This window comes from Tinamus guttatus, unplaced genomic scaffold (assembly GCF_059628265.1).
Source record: "Tinamus guttatus ecotype Peru unplaced genomic scaffold, ASM5962826v1 Tinamus_guttatus_pri_ptg000336l, whole genome shotgun sequence".
Lineage (NCBI taxonomy): Eukaryota > Metazoa > Chordata > Aves > Tinamiformes > Tinamidae > Tinamus > Tinamus guttatus.
Window position 1 is genome coordinate 827272 of NW_028288870.1, and position 17157 is coordinate 844428.

General features: G+C 42.7%; 1 protein-coding gene across 3 annotated transcripts in view; it reads right to left on the minus strand.

The window, feature by feature from the left end:
* Positions 1–17157, minus strand: part of NHSL1 (NHS like 1) — a 174994-nt gene that overhangs the window by 43791 nt on the left and 114046 nt on the right. For 2 of the 3 annotated variants that reach the window (XM_088529684.1, XM_088529687.1), the window contains exon 2: positions 3221–3373. In XM_088529684.1, the coding sequence (XP_088385810.1) occupies positions 3221–3373 (153 nt within the window). Of the gene's footprint in view, positions 1–3220; positions 3374–5493; positions 5601–17157 lie in introns of those variants that run through there. The other variant, XM_088529686.1, reaches the window with a different exon arrangement.

Genomic DNA, 17157 nt, shown 5'->3' on the forward strand with positions numbered 1-17157 from the left:
CTTTAAAAGCTAGTCATGATTTTGTCTGGTTAATACTAGATGGATGAGTGCCAGAGAATACCTCAATACTTACAAATACCTTGCTTTAATTATTTGAAATACTATATAAATAAATTCAGTATGTTAACAGATAGCTTAAAGTACCTTGTACCTTAAGTTACAATCTTCTTTTTCTCATTCACTGGGGCTGTAAAGAATACAGTAACAAAATAATAATTTGTGATCACACAGCTATACATCAGCAACAGTATTGTCAGATATCACAACCCAAACAAGCACAAGACTTAGTGGCGGGGAGTGAGGGGGTGGAATCAAACGGATGTATTTTAATGGTCTGAACTACAGCTACTAATAATTTAGCTTTCAGAATTACATTATCTGGCTGAAGGGGACCTAACAAGGCTGTCTTTCTTCACCCCGTCCTCTAAAGGTAGGATCAAATATGTGGAAATGATTTCTTAACAGTGTTTTTCCAACACATTCTTCAAATCTCCAATAATTTAGTAGTTCCAACAATCAATCTCAGTGCTTCCATAGCCTTACTGTTAGGAAGCTCCCCCTATTATCAAACCTAAATGTTTCTTCACTGAAATTTAAGTGCACTCATCTCCAGAAGAAATATTTTTTTCCTTTTGTTTTGCTTTATTCCTTTATGCTCTGCAAGCACTAAGGGAGAACACGGGCATCCTCCCTGCTGCTTCTGGCACAGGGAGCGTGGTGCACTTAGTTGTTGGACAGTGGTCATTCCTACCACCTGCACAGCAGGTCAGACCATATGGAGCTTTTCTACAGCACTTTTTCCGATGAATGCATTTGAAACATTAAAGAGATGTTCAAAATGCAAGCTGCATCACAAAACCAAGAAATGTAGAATTGAAGTTCCTACACTAGCCTAACTGCAGTTTCTTAAGTCTTCTAAAGTCTTCATTGTGCTCAGCTACTTATTTCTATCCACTAGAGCGCTTTGAAAAAAAATCTCTCTTTTCAAATGCAGCAGGCAAAAAGGTAGTAAGTAGTAGTCAAAATTAAGTCATAATTTTTGCAGCATTTTTATGCTAAATAAAACTCGACTATGGATAAAGAATTGTTAACCTCATCCTCCAACGCAACCAGAAGTGCTGGTGTCCTCCTGGCTTCCGAGTGCTTGCGAAAGCAGACACAGAATAAAACTGAGAAAACTTTAGTCAATGCATGTTACCGTCACAGCCCCCCAGAAGGGATAACGAAATTACTGAAAGTGGTGCCAATTTCATGCTGTAGCTACCGAGGACAGCTCAAGGCTGCAGCAAGCGGCGGTTTCGAGCTGCACTAGGCCCAAGAACATGGCCCCACTTTCGTTCGCCATGGCAACAGGCCGGGCCTGGGGAGGCCTCACGGCTTCCTCCCTGCCTCTCAACCACCACCAGGCCCAGAGCAGAAAGCCTCATACTGAGACTCAGTTCACTACCGAGGAGCCCTGTAGCAAATACACACACCAGTTCATTTGTTTTACACAAGTGTCAAATTGCCAAGTTTTATGAGTATTCACTATTTTTTCTTTCATAAAGAAGAGCAGCTGCAGAGAGATCCCAGCAGTCATAAACAACTTCGAATATATACACTGGAAAGCAACATCCCATACTTGCTTTCACACAGCAGATATAATCTATTGAACGACAGATGAAACTGCAGAAGATGTAATTCCAATAAGACACAAGAAAATTAAGGCAGCATTTCAGTGCATTTTGTCTGATAATGGTCCCAACTAGAGAACAGAAAAGCAGAACAAAAAGTAGTTAAGGTTTTTTAAAAAGTCACTACAAAGACTTTTCTTTTTAATTTAAAGCAGGCAAATGCCTCTCCTTTTGTAAAGAGCTGTTAAGAGTACCCCCCCCTGCCCCGGGGAGGGGAGAGTAAGCATTAAGGCTAAAGTCCTGCAGAAATGCATTATTCCCTATTCCCCTTGGTATAGAGGACACACCAGCTATCTGCTGAGCCATGGGTGAGCTAATAGCAGTGGCTGCCAAGACTCCCCTATTAAATTACAGCAAAAGGCACCTAGTAAGAGATAGTAAAAAAATCAATTAACTGCAGAAATGGCAAAAGAAATAAAATACACCGGTCAAACACTTCACTGTTCAGACATATGAAAGTTTCCTGCATGCTTAAAAATCAGAAATATAATGTTAAGTAAACAAAATTACCATGTTCTCTTTACTCTGTTAAGTACCAAGTACTTACCAAGTACTTAACAGTACCTGTAATTCCTACTAAAACGAAAAGGGCTTGAAACAAGTGGTCTTTTTGCAGGGCAAGCCTCTTCATCAATAATCAATTAAAAGAAAAAGGAAAAAAAAATCATTTCTAAAACATGGGAATTATGCTGTGATTTCAAACCTAACTTTTGGCACACAGATTGAATGCGTTCCAAAATCCTCTCCACTCCTGTGCCCTTATGGCTGTAGTAGTAAAATACAACACATCCCATACCAGACTGCATGGATACACCCCTGGCAAAGTTAGAAGTCAGCAGAAGGTATAAGCAGTTCAAAGAAATATATTAACAGAGATTTCACTTTTTCAGTTCCATCCTAATGGATGGATCAATTCAAATTTTCAGGATTTCCCAATTCTTAGCTATAACGTTAGATGCAGCCTGCATTTAGACCTCTCAGTACACCTGCTGGAAGATCTGCAGGTAGCTAAAGGTAGAAAGTGGTCCTTAAAAATACTCTGCAATTCTAGGAAAAAAAAAAAAAAAAAGCTATTGATAAGTCCTTGTGGGTTCCCTGATCCCATTTTCCCTTCTCTGCTTTTAATACCCTATCTTTCTCACACATTCCTAGAAACAGCAGCATACACAAAATCAAAGGAAATGACCGAATGGAACTTCTCTGATTAGGTTTCTCCATAAAACAAATAGAATGATTTAGTACTTAGTGAATTTGAAGGTGCCATTTTTAAACACACTGAAGACTAAATGGAAATACCTCAAAGACACTGAGTTTTACATCCTTCTGCTTTACAACATGCCAGATTTCTTTATTTCCTGATATCAAAAAAAAAAAAATCTTGCCCAACCACCTCTACTGGTAAACCTCATTTGGTGTTTCTAATGCGTGTTAGTTAACAGGAGAATAGGAAGTTTCTTCCGAAGCTTAGGAATTTGGATACATCTGCCAAAGACCATGGCGAAAACCACTGTGCCTTTAGAACACTATTGTCAGTAGCAGCATCTCACCTCTCAGTACTGACTTGAGGTTCAACTTGGCTTGTCGGTGCAGGTCCTCCACACAAGGTGGTCTTGAGGAAGGCAGAAACACATTTTCCTGCTGGTGCCATGGAGCACTGTAGTGGACTGTCCATCTACTCTCTTCATCTAGGTTGGAAACAGCTGCAGAGAGACAATAATTAGAAAATTAAATGCTATTGCAGGTAACTGTGATGCAACCTCACCCATAAGCATGTCTGTCAAGTTCCATCTTAAAAGCAATAAGGCTGTTCACCTCCTTTCCCTTAACAAAAACGTCTCTAGAACTTCACTTCCTCTCATCTCCAGCCTAAATTTCATCTTCTGTGTTACACAGGAAACTTTTCCCTCTCCTCTTGTTTATATTGCTGAGATATTTACAGTGAACTCCCCACTGTATTTCCTCCCATCTAGCTCCCAGATTTCTCTGATGAAACCAGTTTTCCACTCCCTTGATCATGCCAGGTGCTGCGTGCTCAGGATGACTTCCTCCTTCTCAAGGGCAACCCGAGAATATTACAGTCACCGTAAGACACTGCTACCAGTTCATCTGTACCACAAAATAATCTTTTCTGATCTCATGGCTGCCATAAAAAAGCTTCAACCAAACCCAATAAATTAGTCACTTCTCTTCCTGCTGAGTGCAAGGCCAACTCAGACAACAGCAATTCGCCAGGCAGCACACAAGAATACTGAAGGAGGACTGCACCAACATCTTTTCTCAGCCAATACATACACAGAAAATAAAACACTGAAGCGGCTCAAGTTCAAGGTTCCTACAGACAGCATGGTGATGAAGGCACCGATGCACGTAATTCCTAGATTTGTTTATCATTCACATTTCCTGGGAGACAGCCATTACCTTTTGCTCAAAGTTTGCCATCAATAAAACTTTTACGGCTCAATGCGGGTAAGGGCATTCAGCTCTGTAATAACAGGCAAAGGGCACTTGGGGGTCAAATTTTATGATCCCCCAGGCCCTGTTTGTCCTTCAGCCAGTGCGCCACGTATCCTTGCTCTCCGGAGTAGGGGAAACCACAGCTGCGCTGCCCCGGAGCACCGGCCCAGCCTCGCCACGGGCTCTGTACCTTGCCCTGCCTCTCCTCAGCCTCAAAACGACTCTTTCCATATTATGGTGTATCTGCAGGGATTGCTTCACGTGGAAATAGCCAGTGCTCATTACAGAAATTATGCTAGGCCTCTAGCTTCAAAATTTAGCTACAGCACGTGCTCAAAAGTTTTATGAACTTTTTTGGAAGAGAAAGTCCTTGCTCCTTGCTTATTTATTTATTTACTTATTAAGGTTCCTGTGTTTTCAAAGCGCCTTGGTTGGTCTGTTCCACTTGCTCCTGCATCTCCTCCCCACTTGTCCCCCGTCCTCAGTGCTGGCTGTGCCACTGCAGAGCAAGACCTGTACCAGCCACTACAAGACTCTTTTTCGTGTCTTTAAGTAGAGGTCAAAGCTAAATTACAGCGAAACAGTAAGTCACCACCAACCTGGTTATAGCGTTAATCACACCCACTTGCACAGAAAGTGCCACTGGACACCTTGCCCCAGACAGACCCTTTGCATTTGTTGCCCTGGGGGCACATGGGCAGACTGGGCAATGAGGAGAGCAGGGAAGCACTGGCCTCTGCCTCACTGTCCAGTCTCAATCCTGCCCCACCACATCCTAAAAATTCGCCATTCCTCACAGCAGTAGTCAACAACAATCTACCCAAAGAAGCAAGCCTATTTACAACCCGCCACCTCTCGCGCAATTAACGAATTAAATGAACAGCCGTCTTGATGAATTAAAAGTTGAATCATGACGATCTCGGAAACGTTTTTAGGAAGATGAAGGGGTCCCAGAACTGTCCCCGAGAAGCTCCCAACGAGCCTTACAGACACGGCAGGCGCACCCCACCTTGCGCTAAAGCTGCTGCTTCTGCACGGAAGTTTTGCTTCTCTACAGCCACAAACAGAGGGCTTCAAAAAACAAAGAAAACTAATAATAAAAGACAGAGAGAGAAGGAGAAAACCACCGAATCACCCAGAAGCCAAGCCACTAACGCACTATCCCAGAGCAGACATCTCAAAACATTTCACAGTGCTGCCTCTCCACATTACAAACCCAACTAAAACTCAATTAAAAATAAAGCGTCAATCCTACCTAAGAGCAGGCTTCCAGAAAGCAGCACACATAAAAGCCTGCCTGAACTGCGTTTTCCTGCGGGACTTGATTCCTTCCCCCAAAAGACAGCGAGCGCACAAAACTACTTACTCTTTCTCTTGAAAAGTTTGAGGAGCGACTTAAGCTTTGTGTTGATAAAAACCACCATTTCCAAGGCGTTTAACTGTGGTCCTGGAGTTTAAATGCCATAAAAAAGCAGGAGTTGATAAAGGCGACTGGATTCCACTCTTCCTGCTCAGACTCTGCACACTAAATTCCTCTTTCCCGCATTCTCGCCTTTTTTTTTTCTCTTGTCCTTAAATCACAACTTAAAAGCCGTCCAGACTGTTCTCATGCACGAAACCATTTACAATCCTTTAACCTGAACTCCTCCCACAGATGTAGTTTGGTGGGCTGAAACCTGCCGGTTCCCACATGCAAATAAGGATTTAAAAAAAAAAAAAAAAAAAAAAGGCGAGTTAATCGTTATTCCCGCTTGCCCAGGACGGCCTTTCTTTGGCTTCTTTCCTTGCTAATTGCGCACTTCTTACTCAGCTCTCATTCAGCGCTGCGCCCGCCGCGCCCTGCGGAGCAGCTGGGGCCGCTCCCGCCGCGGCGGCTCCGCGCGCAGGTGACTCCGCTCGTGCCGCGGCCCCGGGGGCAGCCCCGGCCCGGGGGCTCCTGCAGCGCCCGCCGCGGGAGCCCCAACTCGCTGTTCCCCAGCGCGCGGCCTGGGAAGCGCCGCGGAGCAGCGAGGCACAACCCGGTCTCCTCGGGCTTGCAAATGAGCCGCATTTTCGTGCAAATCAGGATGCCCTCCTTTCCCACCACTCCCATCCTCCCCCTTCTTTTCTTCTCTTTTTCTCTCTTTTTTTTTCTTCTTGCTCTCACTCCCACTTTATTAATGACCCAAGAGCCGCATGTTAATTGGCTGCAACGTGTCTTTTCTCTGTGGTGCTTTCCCTTCCAGATACACTTCTCCCCCTCCCAGTTCCAGACAATAACGGCAGCTAAATCTGCCCTGCAATCTTACATATTGAATTTCAGTCTGTAACACTCCTAATCCATTCTTATTAGCGTCAATTCAGACTAGCTGCATGGAAAACAAAATCAAGTTACTTCTGTCTAATAAAGAACCTGTTATTCATCAAGTGGAACTTATGCAGAGATGAAACGGTACGAGTTTGAGATGTACAGTAGATCTTCTTTTTAAAAAGAAATTGTACAGAGGTACACAACCACCCTTCTTACAAATGAGCCACGATTTTGCAGAAGTTGACGAGAAAAAGCTAAGCACCAAGTCACTGTGCTCAGCAGGCCCTGCCCTGCACACGCTGTTGGGGCTCGGGAAGCGCTCCCCTCCCAAGCAAACGCAGGAGGCGCCCTCGGGGTAACAAGGACAAGGATTTTTCCTCGGGACCGAGACGAGGGCCAGCAGCAGCGGGGTCTGCCTGCCCTCCAAGCTGCGGCACCTCCAGCCTCGGGAGCGCGTGCGGGCGAACAGCAGCGGATGCTCACTGAAACGCTCCAAGTTCCCGCAATCCGCTGAGCCTCAGCACCGCGCAGGACAAACACGTGCAGTTCCTCCACGCCCTGTGTGAGCACCGCACTTAGTGGTATTTTGCAAGTATTTTGCAGATCCCGGGATTGCGCAGTTACAAAGGTTGCCTTCCTTTGTGTAAATTCCCAGCAGTTTTGCTTCCAGCCGAAAGGCACGCCCTTTTCCCAAACAAACCCGGCCATTCCCATACCGCAAAGGCCCCTGCCTATAGCAAGAGCCAAGGCTGATCAGGGCGGCGCCTCGCACAGAACAAACCTGCACAGGTGAAGGGGAGACTACACTGACCAGTGCTACAAAACATAAAGCTTTTGACACAATGCCTGCCTGGTTATTTTTAAAACAATCCACCTACCTGCACTTACTTTACTTGCACTAAACTGCAAGGAGGAAAAAAAAAGGCAGCTCGAGAAAGAATGTGTATATATATATATATATATATATATATATATATATATATATATATTTAACACAATTCCATATTTCTAGAACATATCTTCCAGAGATGCTACTCCTAAAGTCATAGCTGAGAAAAAGGCAGCCTGGCGGTGGGTGTTCTTGGTTGTGTTTTTTTTTTCTTTGAATTGTTTTGTTTTTAAGGAGTGCAGCATATTTTGAAGTGTGCAGCAAATTTACACACAAACTTTCAGGTGATACAGTCAAACTTTCACCTCCCAAAGAAACACTCTGAGTAAGGAACTGGAACCATCTTCCGTGCCAGCATCAATGTTGCTTGAGTCGTTAGCAGTCCTTGGGAAAACTTGCTCCATTTAATGACTTGTGATGCTTAACACCCCACTCCGCTAGACAATAATATCCTCTTTAGAATTTTGCCCATATCCACATTTCATTAATACTGTTTTTAGACATCTACTTGCTGGACGCACTAGGGAGGCAAGCCTAGAACCACTCTGTTTTGCAGCACTGCCATCAGGGAGCAAGCACGAGGGGATGTGCAAGTGAGATGCACGTTGTTTAACACAGATAACACAGTAACACACAGATGCCAACCTTGAGGGCAGGGCTCACAAACCCCCAGAATTCAGGACTTCTTTCTCACTTCGGGATCCCCCATGTATTGACATGATTCTCCAGTATGGAGACAGTTATTCCAAACTAGTATCAAACAATCTGCCTGTCTTTCCAGCATTCCCTTCTGCTCTCGCCTCTCTCACCAGGGGATGGCAGGGGGATGGCTCAAAGAAAACCCCAGTTGGCTTCTGCATGTGCATTTCTCAGAGCCTGCACTAACTCAGTAAGAACCAAAACTCCTCCCTACTAGAGGGAAGTTCAGCAGCTCCTGCAAAATTCAGTAGGTCATCTCAATCCACTTCCCACATCACACAAAACAAAGAATTTCCATCCACTTTCATGTTAGCTCTCTTAGGACTGAAATAAGCTTGAGATAAATCCACTTCTCCACAGATAGTGTCTCCAAATGGAGAAATCTTCTGTCACTACCCACCAGCTAAATGACTTTAGCCATTCAGCAAACTTCTGATTTTATCTTTTACAGGTAAGATGCCTAGAGCCTCCGTTTCTACATCCTCAAAAAAAAAAAAAAAAAAAAAAAAAAAAGAATTGTACCAATTTGCTGCCTCACACAGACACTATTGCAAAGAACACAAAAAATACTGAGATGCTGCCAGCACACGCTCATTCTGACTTCACATGCTGATTTTCTGACTTCTTACTGGATGGGATTGTTGAGTAAAAATGTTTTGCCCCCAAACAATCTCCTTCTTGACTAGCAACGAAACAGAGCCTGAAACAAGAGGTACAAGATGCAATGACAAAGACTCTGCTCACAGACACAGATTTAGGAGATGGTATCATTAGCAAAACTGTGTCTGTGTTTCACTTAGTTTTACAACAGCTTTTAAACCCCAATTAGTTAAACTGTTCTTTCTCCTTTTCCCTGACAAATTTACTTTCATTGGTTTTATTTCAAGCTGCACAGGCGGCATTTTAGCTCCTAGTAAAGCCCCTGTACCTCCTTGACAGGCGGAGGAGAATGGGAATGAGTGATGCCCTGCATATGGACTGCTTGGAACATCACAGCCGTTCCCCCACTCCTCTCCTTTCCAGCTGACCTGCTCCAGGGCAGCCATCTGGGACAGCCACCCCCTGATATCCACAGCAGCACAAAACGGCGGCGCCTGGGCAGCCCTCTGGTGATATTCACCCTCCACGGGAATATTTCAAGCTGGCTACTGGGGTGGTAATTCCTCTGCTCGAACCTATTCACCGCCTAATGACCAGAACGTCTCCCCTGCGCTGCCGATCTGCTGTCCTGAAAGTTTCTACTGAGCTTCTTAAAACCCAGTGTGGAAAACGCATGCACTGAGGCTGGCCATAAACACGCGCTGCCAGCGCGCCGAGCAGCAGCAGCGCCTGTGGCAACTGTACAACAAGGTACAAAACACTCTGCAATTAATGTATCTCTGAACAGATGTTTTCCCTCAATACTACAGCCTATGGAGATTTTTTAATACAGCTCCAAAAAGTATTAAGAAAAAAAAAAAGAGAAAGAATGCAATAACAGCAGGATGCAATAACAATTCCTCCACCCCACACAAATCAACAGGAATTTTAATGTTTATTTTCATGGAGAAAAGATAAGTCCATGAGCTAAGTTCACACAATGAATGATGCAAATTCAGATAATACAAAAACCCTCCATACAGCAAGGCATTAGTGATGCTTGTGATGAGTAAATGGAAATACGTACAACTCAACTGGAAATTGCACTGCAAGACGGATTCCAGTGAGTCTCCATTTAATAAGCTAAAAGGAAAACAACAATTTTGGAAATAAGATGCATTCAAACCACTCAAGTTGAATTAGCTTGCTTTTTGGAGACAGCCATCCCTAGCTCAAAACTAAGTTTCACGTGTGCCATTCCCCAGCAGCTCCCGGGACAAGGCAACAGGGAGATGCTGCTGGCAGGGCGCTTGCTTGCAGCTTGGCACACACCATCCTCAGGGTTGCTCTCCCAGTCACCTCACATCCATCCCCTCCAAACAGCTGCTGTCGCCACAGGGCAGCAGCCATTAGGCCAAATAGCAGAACATCCTCCATCCCCTGGGCCGCGCAGATGCATCCGAGTATCTACAGCAAAAGCCTGATCCAGACTATGGCTAGGCCCTTTCTGTGGATTACACAGCTCTGGATCTTAAAAATGCTATTGTAACTTCTGCTTGAGACTTTTGTTGTTAGGCAAAGAAATACTAAGCACCTGAGATAAGAACCCCCAAATGTGGCTGGGCCCAAGGTTTATTCCTCTTCCAGTCACCTTCAATCATGCCATCCACCATTTGCTACTGCTGAAATGGACTCAAGCTCCCTCTCCAATCTTGCAGACACCAGGAATAAATAATGTATGATTAGAAGGGATTCCTCCATTCTTTCAGGGCCCATCGTGTCTGGCCATCTCCTGGTATTTTTCAGGATAACAAAAGCTCTCCGGAGCCGCGATCCATCCCACTGCCCGCCTTCCTCCAGCCCAAGCCGCTCACAATGGCCTCTTTCAAGAGGACCTTGCCCTCGGTGAAGCACGATACTTCCCTGGCTACTACGAAATCACAATCCTTTAAACCTGGGATAAGGAAGAGGAAGAGGAGAGTGCGAGGGGGAGCGGGAACAAAGGAGGAGGAGGATTTTATCCCAAAGCCACCACAAAAGAACAGAAGGGCCTGCGTGCCCCAGAGAACTCGCAGGGGAGCCGGCTCTGAGCAGGCTCCGCATAGGCCACCGCTGGGCAGGTACTGCAGGAAAGCTGGCAGCCCGACTGCTTCCTCGCTTATCCAGGCTCAGAGGGGATCACGGCCGCGACGCTGGGAAAGAGCCTGTGTGGCGCGGGGAAGGATAAGGAGGATGAGAAGGGGAGGCAGCACAGCCTAAGCAAGACACGAGAGAAAAGCCGCAGACTTTGATTGATCTGATGAGCCTATTTAGGTCACAGCACAATAAAGCTAATTCATTCCTTTGACAATTCAAAACATCTCTCCGCAGACCCTCTCTCATGCACACAGGTCACCAGAGAAAAAAAGGAAGAATTCAGACAAAGCTGCACAGAGATAAAGCCACAATTTCTTTTGGTTAGAGCATCTCCTGACAAATACTTCAGCTACAAACAGTAGAACCAAGAGCATTTAGTGAATGTCTAATTTTATTTAACGATTTTTCTTTCAAATTGTGGAGCACAAACCTTTTCCTTTGGCCACTGCAGCACCTCAGTTAAGGCAACATCAGTTCACAGAGGAAGACTTTTGCCTGTCTGGAGTTCTAAAACTCCATCCAAAAAATATTCTCATTTTAATTTCCAACCAACTTTAATGCTTACCCCCAAGACCAGATCAAAAGCTAGAATGGTTGCGGCAGATCAGCCAGTTTGTTCAGATCCATGTCTTTCATTTGTACTAATAGCATGTGGTAGAGAAGATGATGCTGTTCTGAACCAGTGATGTTTAAAATTATTTTGGAGGCAAGCTCACATAAGTCTTGTCATTTATTCATTCCATAGGACCCAGTGTGAAACCAATGAAACCAGATTACAAAAATGCCATTTGCATTTTTGCAAATGTCCTATATAGTTTCCTCATTCAATCTGCAATTCCAAGTTTGGCAGCTGTGCATTTGTTGATCCCCACTAATATCCAACAGCCGTTTTAAACTAATCTTACTCTACATTCTCTTCAGGGGACACATTCCAGACTCATTTATTTAGAGATCATAGAAAGAATTTTTGTAGCACATCTCAAATCTCTCCTCCCAGCAAAGCTCTTTGGGATATTTTTATTTATATGTGGATTATCGTGGTATAAGCATTCAGCATATTCACATTTTTTTCTTCCTTCTTCTGACTACTTAACATACTCAATGATGAGTTGCATTTAGTTCTCTAAATTCTGATACAAGATACCCACTCTTAAAATTAGGTATGTACATCTCCTAGTTTTCCTAAGAATCTTGCAAACCATATACAAAAAAAAAATCTTTATATATTTGCATAAATAGATCACTTCATAAAATTACCTATTAGAACTAAAAATCATAAGCAAAGTTCTCTTTCTCCAGCCCAGATAGTGAGTTGGAAAAAAAAAAAAAAAAAGCTTTTTGTTTCTTAGCCAGAAACTTCCAAAAACACCCCCTAAAAAGTTAGCTGTGCAATACAATAGGAAAACGGTAAGTAAGAGCTAAGGTTCACAAGTAATAAATGAATTATAGCAGTTATGACCTTTGGTATTTTCCCTAAAACTCTAAGGCTTTTAACAAACTATTAAAAGCTGGGCATGTTCCAGTTAAACAGCAGCATAACCTGCCTTGAAAATTCTTCAACCTTGAACACATTCATTTAACATGATCTTCCTTCAATGCCTCTGAAACGAAACAATAGTCTCACAAATTCACACTGCTAAGTGATTGAACTTTCAAAATTTATAATGTAGATGCTACCTTAAATTGTTATTGCCACCTACTTGATTAAAAGAGTTAGAGATGCAAACATCCTTGTTATTAGTCACACATTATAAGCAGCCCAAACCTCATAATGTGCTGTGTTCAGTTAACATCAACCGTTTAAAAGTTGTAATTCTTTTGATTACTGAAGAAATGCATCTAACATTGCTTAAATGCAACTTAAGAGGAGGCAGCACTGAGATTTTTTAACCATTGCGGCAATGGTTTTGGTAAAAATATATATAAATGTATACACACTTACGTAGGGGTATCACACAAATACAAGTATCATCATCTACCTCATGAAATGGTAAAAATAAAAATAATAATTAAAAAGAAGAGCTGGGCAACAAGGATTCTCTCCCTTCTCTAATTTGGTCTAACATTTCTGCCTTCATGCTTTCATTTCCTTCCAGTAAGGAGAAGATTTCTCCATCTTTCTTATTTTAGGAGGGAAAAAAAAAAAAAAAGTATTTCCCGCTTCAGCTGCAGGAGTTAAGAAAAGAGAACAAACAGTGAAGCTGTTTAAAAGGTGTTTTTTTGTCTGTGAGCCCCCATAAAACAAACTCCTTATATAAATATCGGTTAATAAGGAAACAAAAACCAGAATCCCATTCATAAATCTGTAGCTTCTTAACACCTTCAGTATCAACCATATAAAACCACAGAAAGTTTGCAACTCTAGCACCATTAATACTACTTCAGCACTAAATGGATTCACAGAATCACAGGAGGTTGGAAGGGACCTCTAGAGATCATCCAGCCCAACCCCCCTGCTCCAGCAGGGACACCCAGAGCACGTGGCACAGGGTGGCATCCAGGCGGGTTTGGAAGATCTCCAGAGAAGGAGACTCCACAGCCTCTCTGGGCAGCCTGTTCCAGGGCTCTGTCACCCTCACAGGAAAGAAGTTCTTCCTCACATGGAGATGGAACTGCCTGTGTTTCAATTTCTACCCATTGCCCCTTGCTCTGTCGCTCTGCCCTGGGCTGTCAGGAACTTGCACGCATCTCCATGTGATATAACGTGACATCACTTCTCCACAGTAACCTTTTCCAAGTGGTGAATTCTCAGTTGGAGCCAATTGAAAATGCAAGTTTAAAATTCAGATCAACACTGCTCACAATAAACCTACTAAGATATTTTTAAAAGTGCTTCTCAATGTATATAATCTTGCCAATGCATTGCGACTTTGGGGCTTCCAACGCCTGATTAGAGACTGGAAACCCCACAGAAACAAATGCATAGACAATTACACAGAGTCTAAAAGAATATTGATGTGCAGAAACACTGCAGCTTTTCCAGCCTAGTCAGTTAGTTTAAACCAATGAACTGTCTTGACAGGCTCAGTCTTTCTGAGCGCCCATCAGTATCTGTTATGAAAAAGACAGCAAGAGAAAAGCCAAAGAAATACCAGTAGTTAATGGCTTCTAAGCAAAGAACTATAAACAAACCCTGGTGTCTCAAGATAGTTTAAAAATAGAGCTGCTGAGTTTTGCGATAGCTTAATAAACTACCCGCAATGATTCATATTAAACTTGCATTTACAAATTTGTCCGGAGGTTTGGTTTGTTAATTACTGACAGCTTGAGCTTTCACAGATTGGACAGTAAAACTAGACTGCATTATACATCATAAATTGTAGGCAAGAGAAGGGACTTAGCATTAAAATAAATTTGATCACAGCCATCTGGAAGAATGAGGCAAGAAGCCCTGGCGAGACATTTTCAGCTGGGTCCTAGGTAGGTCCTACTGTGGAGGACATCTGATTTGAACACAGGAAGGAGGTGGAAGATCAGCATGCAGAGTTGACACCCATAGGAAAGCACATCAGTAACACCACAGCTCCGCTTCCTCCACTTTTTTTTTTCTTTCTTTCTTTTTTCTCCTGCAAAATGTGTTGTACATGAAAAGCCCCTTGCTTTTTGCCCATCCTTATGGATGATGATAAAAGCAGTCACGGTCTTCAACATCTTTCAGAGACACTACAGCACAGCACTAACCAAAACTCAATCTCAGTTCATTAGGGCTCGATGAAAGTGTCAGCTAACAACATCTCTCTACTTTACCACCATGCCAGAAATTACCTAGGCTGATGCACACCAAAATTTTACATTTTTATTCTTAAACCATTGCGGGTTTGAGTAAAGTAATTCAAACTACAGCCATTACCAGGTAGCATCACACACAGGGCAAGAACTGGCACCCACCTTCAGCTACTGGCCATAATTTGATGCTATTCAATTATTTAATCTAACATTGCTACCACCATCTGCTTGAGGACCTGCCTGGGGACCTGCTCATGCTTTCCAAGCAGAAACTCTGTCCTTGGTCTAGCTATGCCATCAGATCTGTGAAAAATGTTTGACAAACAAAAAGACAGACAGGCACATTAAAAAATATTACAGGAAAAGACGCCAAAAAAAAAAAAAAAAAAACATTGAGAGATCATTCAATTAAGAGGGTTGTTAAGCTTCTTTGGATATGCTATCCAAAAAACAAGTTTAATTAGAATTTCCTGGAACACATCATGAAAAGGCAGGAAAATGCTTTTATGAAACTGTCATATTTGGGGGCATTGGCAAACATGCTCAGTCTGATGCTAACATGAAAAACAGTGAAAACACAGAGAAGGAAGACCATAGCTATGCTGGTTCTTAGACTGTTCTTACGACTCCCTGTGAAAAGATCTGAAGGACAACAGACAAATGGAGAAGAGTGCTCACGTGGAACAGGAAAAATAATACTGGAGGCATCGTGGTTTGGATCAGCAAGCAGATGAGTGTGGGATAAGACACCTGGGAAAAGAAACCTCACATCCTGCTCAAATCATTACCCGTGCCCTCACAGCAAAAGGCAACCTCACATTCAAATAACTGGCCTCTCAACCATAACAGCTACAAGGCTTTTTGTTTGTTTTCTCTTCTCCAGAAATTTAGTCTCGAGCAACACCAGCTCACACTAACCTGATGGGGATAAGATCTCACTAGTAAACTAGATATTTGCCAGCATGTTGACAAACAATTTCCAAACAATGGAGAATTACAACCTAACAGCTATGAGCAACTCTTTGGGGAATTCCACCTTTAAATTAATAATATTCAGACTATAGCACATCTGCGTGGGTACAGGAGACATGTGGAGGCTGATTGAGTACAGTTCTGACTGTAGAAGTGGCATCATGGGGTTTCAGATTTATTCTCTTTCAATGACTCCAGGTCAAAACCAGTCAGCTGACAAGCAAGATGCTGTTTTTCTAACGGCGGTAACTGCAGGCACTGCCTGCCATCCAAAACTCAAGCTGTGTCTCTCCAGTTCATCCCCACAATTCAGATTCTACTTCAGTGTATTATAGCATTGATTGAGATGTAACTTTGGTGAGCCAGTTAAAGCACCTTCCTTATTAAAGGAAAACAAAACAAGAAAATAACCTTCCCTCCACCCCCAAGATTTCTGCTTAGGCATAAGAGTTTCAGCATTATTTTTTCGTTCTGCATGCCATATTCTTGGAATAAGTTTGATTCAGTCTGCTTGCAACTTACTTTTCCTTTGTAATTTTGCAATCCTTGTACATTCTATTGTGCTTTCAAATAAGGTTTTGCAAAGCACTTTTTAAATTTTTTATGTTGTGCATTAATTAACAAAAAAGACAACCATTAAAAACTCTCCCACTCCCAATTCTTCTGAGAAGATTTAGAAAAAGCAAGCATGCAATCTGTTAGCAGTGAGGTGGGCCTAAGCCTTTAACATCAAAATATTCTTAGGCTCTCTTTCCAATACCCAGGTAGACAGATTTAATCAAGCAACCATCTCAAGTTTTCTAAATCATTGTATATTCCAGTTCTAGACCATGTCTCCTTTTACAAAAAACGCATGTATTTCTAGCTTATCCACTAAGAGCTCACAGCTCCTTTTCTAACAAATGAATAAGCTCCACTTCGTTCTTCCTCTGGCCAAAAAAGGTGACCATTAGTATTAAAATATATCAGGGCTTTGCTGATCTGCCTAAAAGAGGTGCACAGGAGAACACAGGGGAAACACACTAAAGGCAGACCACTTTTTTTTTTTTTTTTTGCTTTTGTAAATTCCCTTTGTACATATCACATTGGTTTTTTTACATATATACGCATACAAGCACACCACAGGTGCACGTATGTGCACACACCACGCAAAGAGCACGTGCAGCAAATGGAGCTGAAGCTTCCCATTTGGCAATAAACAGAGTTGTTGGTGCCTTTTCAGACGTTTTTCAATTACAAAAAAGTAAAAAATAAACCAAACAAACAAACAAAAACCCACTCAGCACTGCCGCATTATACCTTTACCCCAAGTTTTGTTCCTGAAGCTCATATGTGTGCCGCAATGCAGTTAGGCTGTAAAAAAAAAAAAAAAAAAAAAAAAAAAAAAAAAAAAAAAACTGAGAGGACTCAAAGTCACTTCCATTAGATTTAAAGACATAGGACAAACCTAGTGAAAATGTGAACAGGTGCAGAGAGAAACCACGTGCTAAACATTGCCTGCTATAATTTTCTGATTCAACTGAACAGGCACGTCGAGATCATTACAAGCGACACTAGAAGCAACCTACGGAGGAGAAAGCAGAGTGCATAAAAAAAACATGAAACAAAACACCCCCGACAATTAAAAAAAAAAATCTGAATGGAAGTTGACCGTCCCACGTTAAAAGCTCTTTGAATAACTGCGTAAAACACATCAACGTTGGAGTGCCGACCCGAGCCCAGCGCGGCTCCTCCCGCCA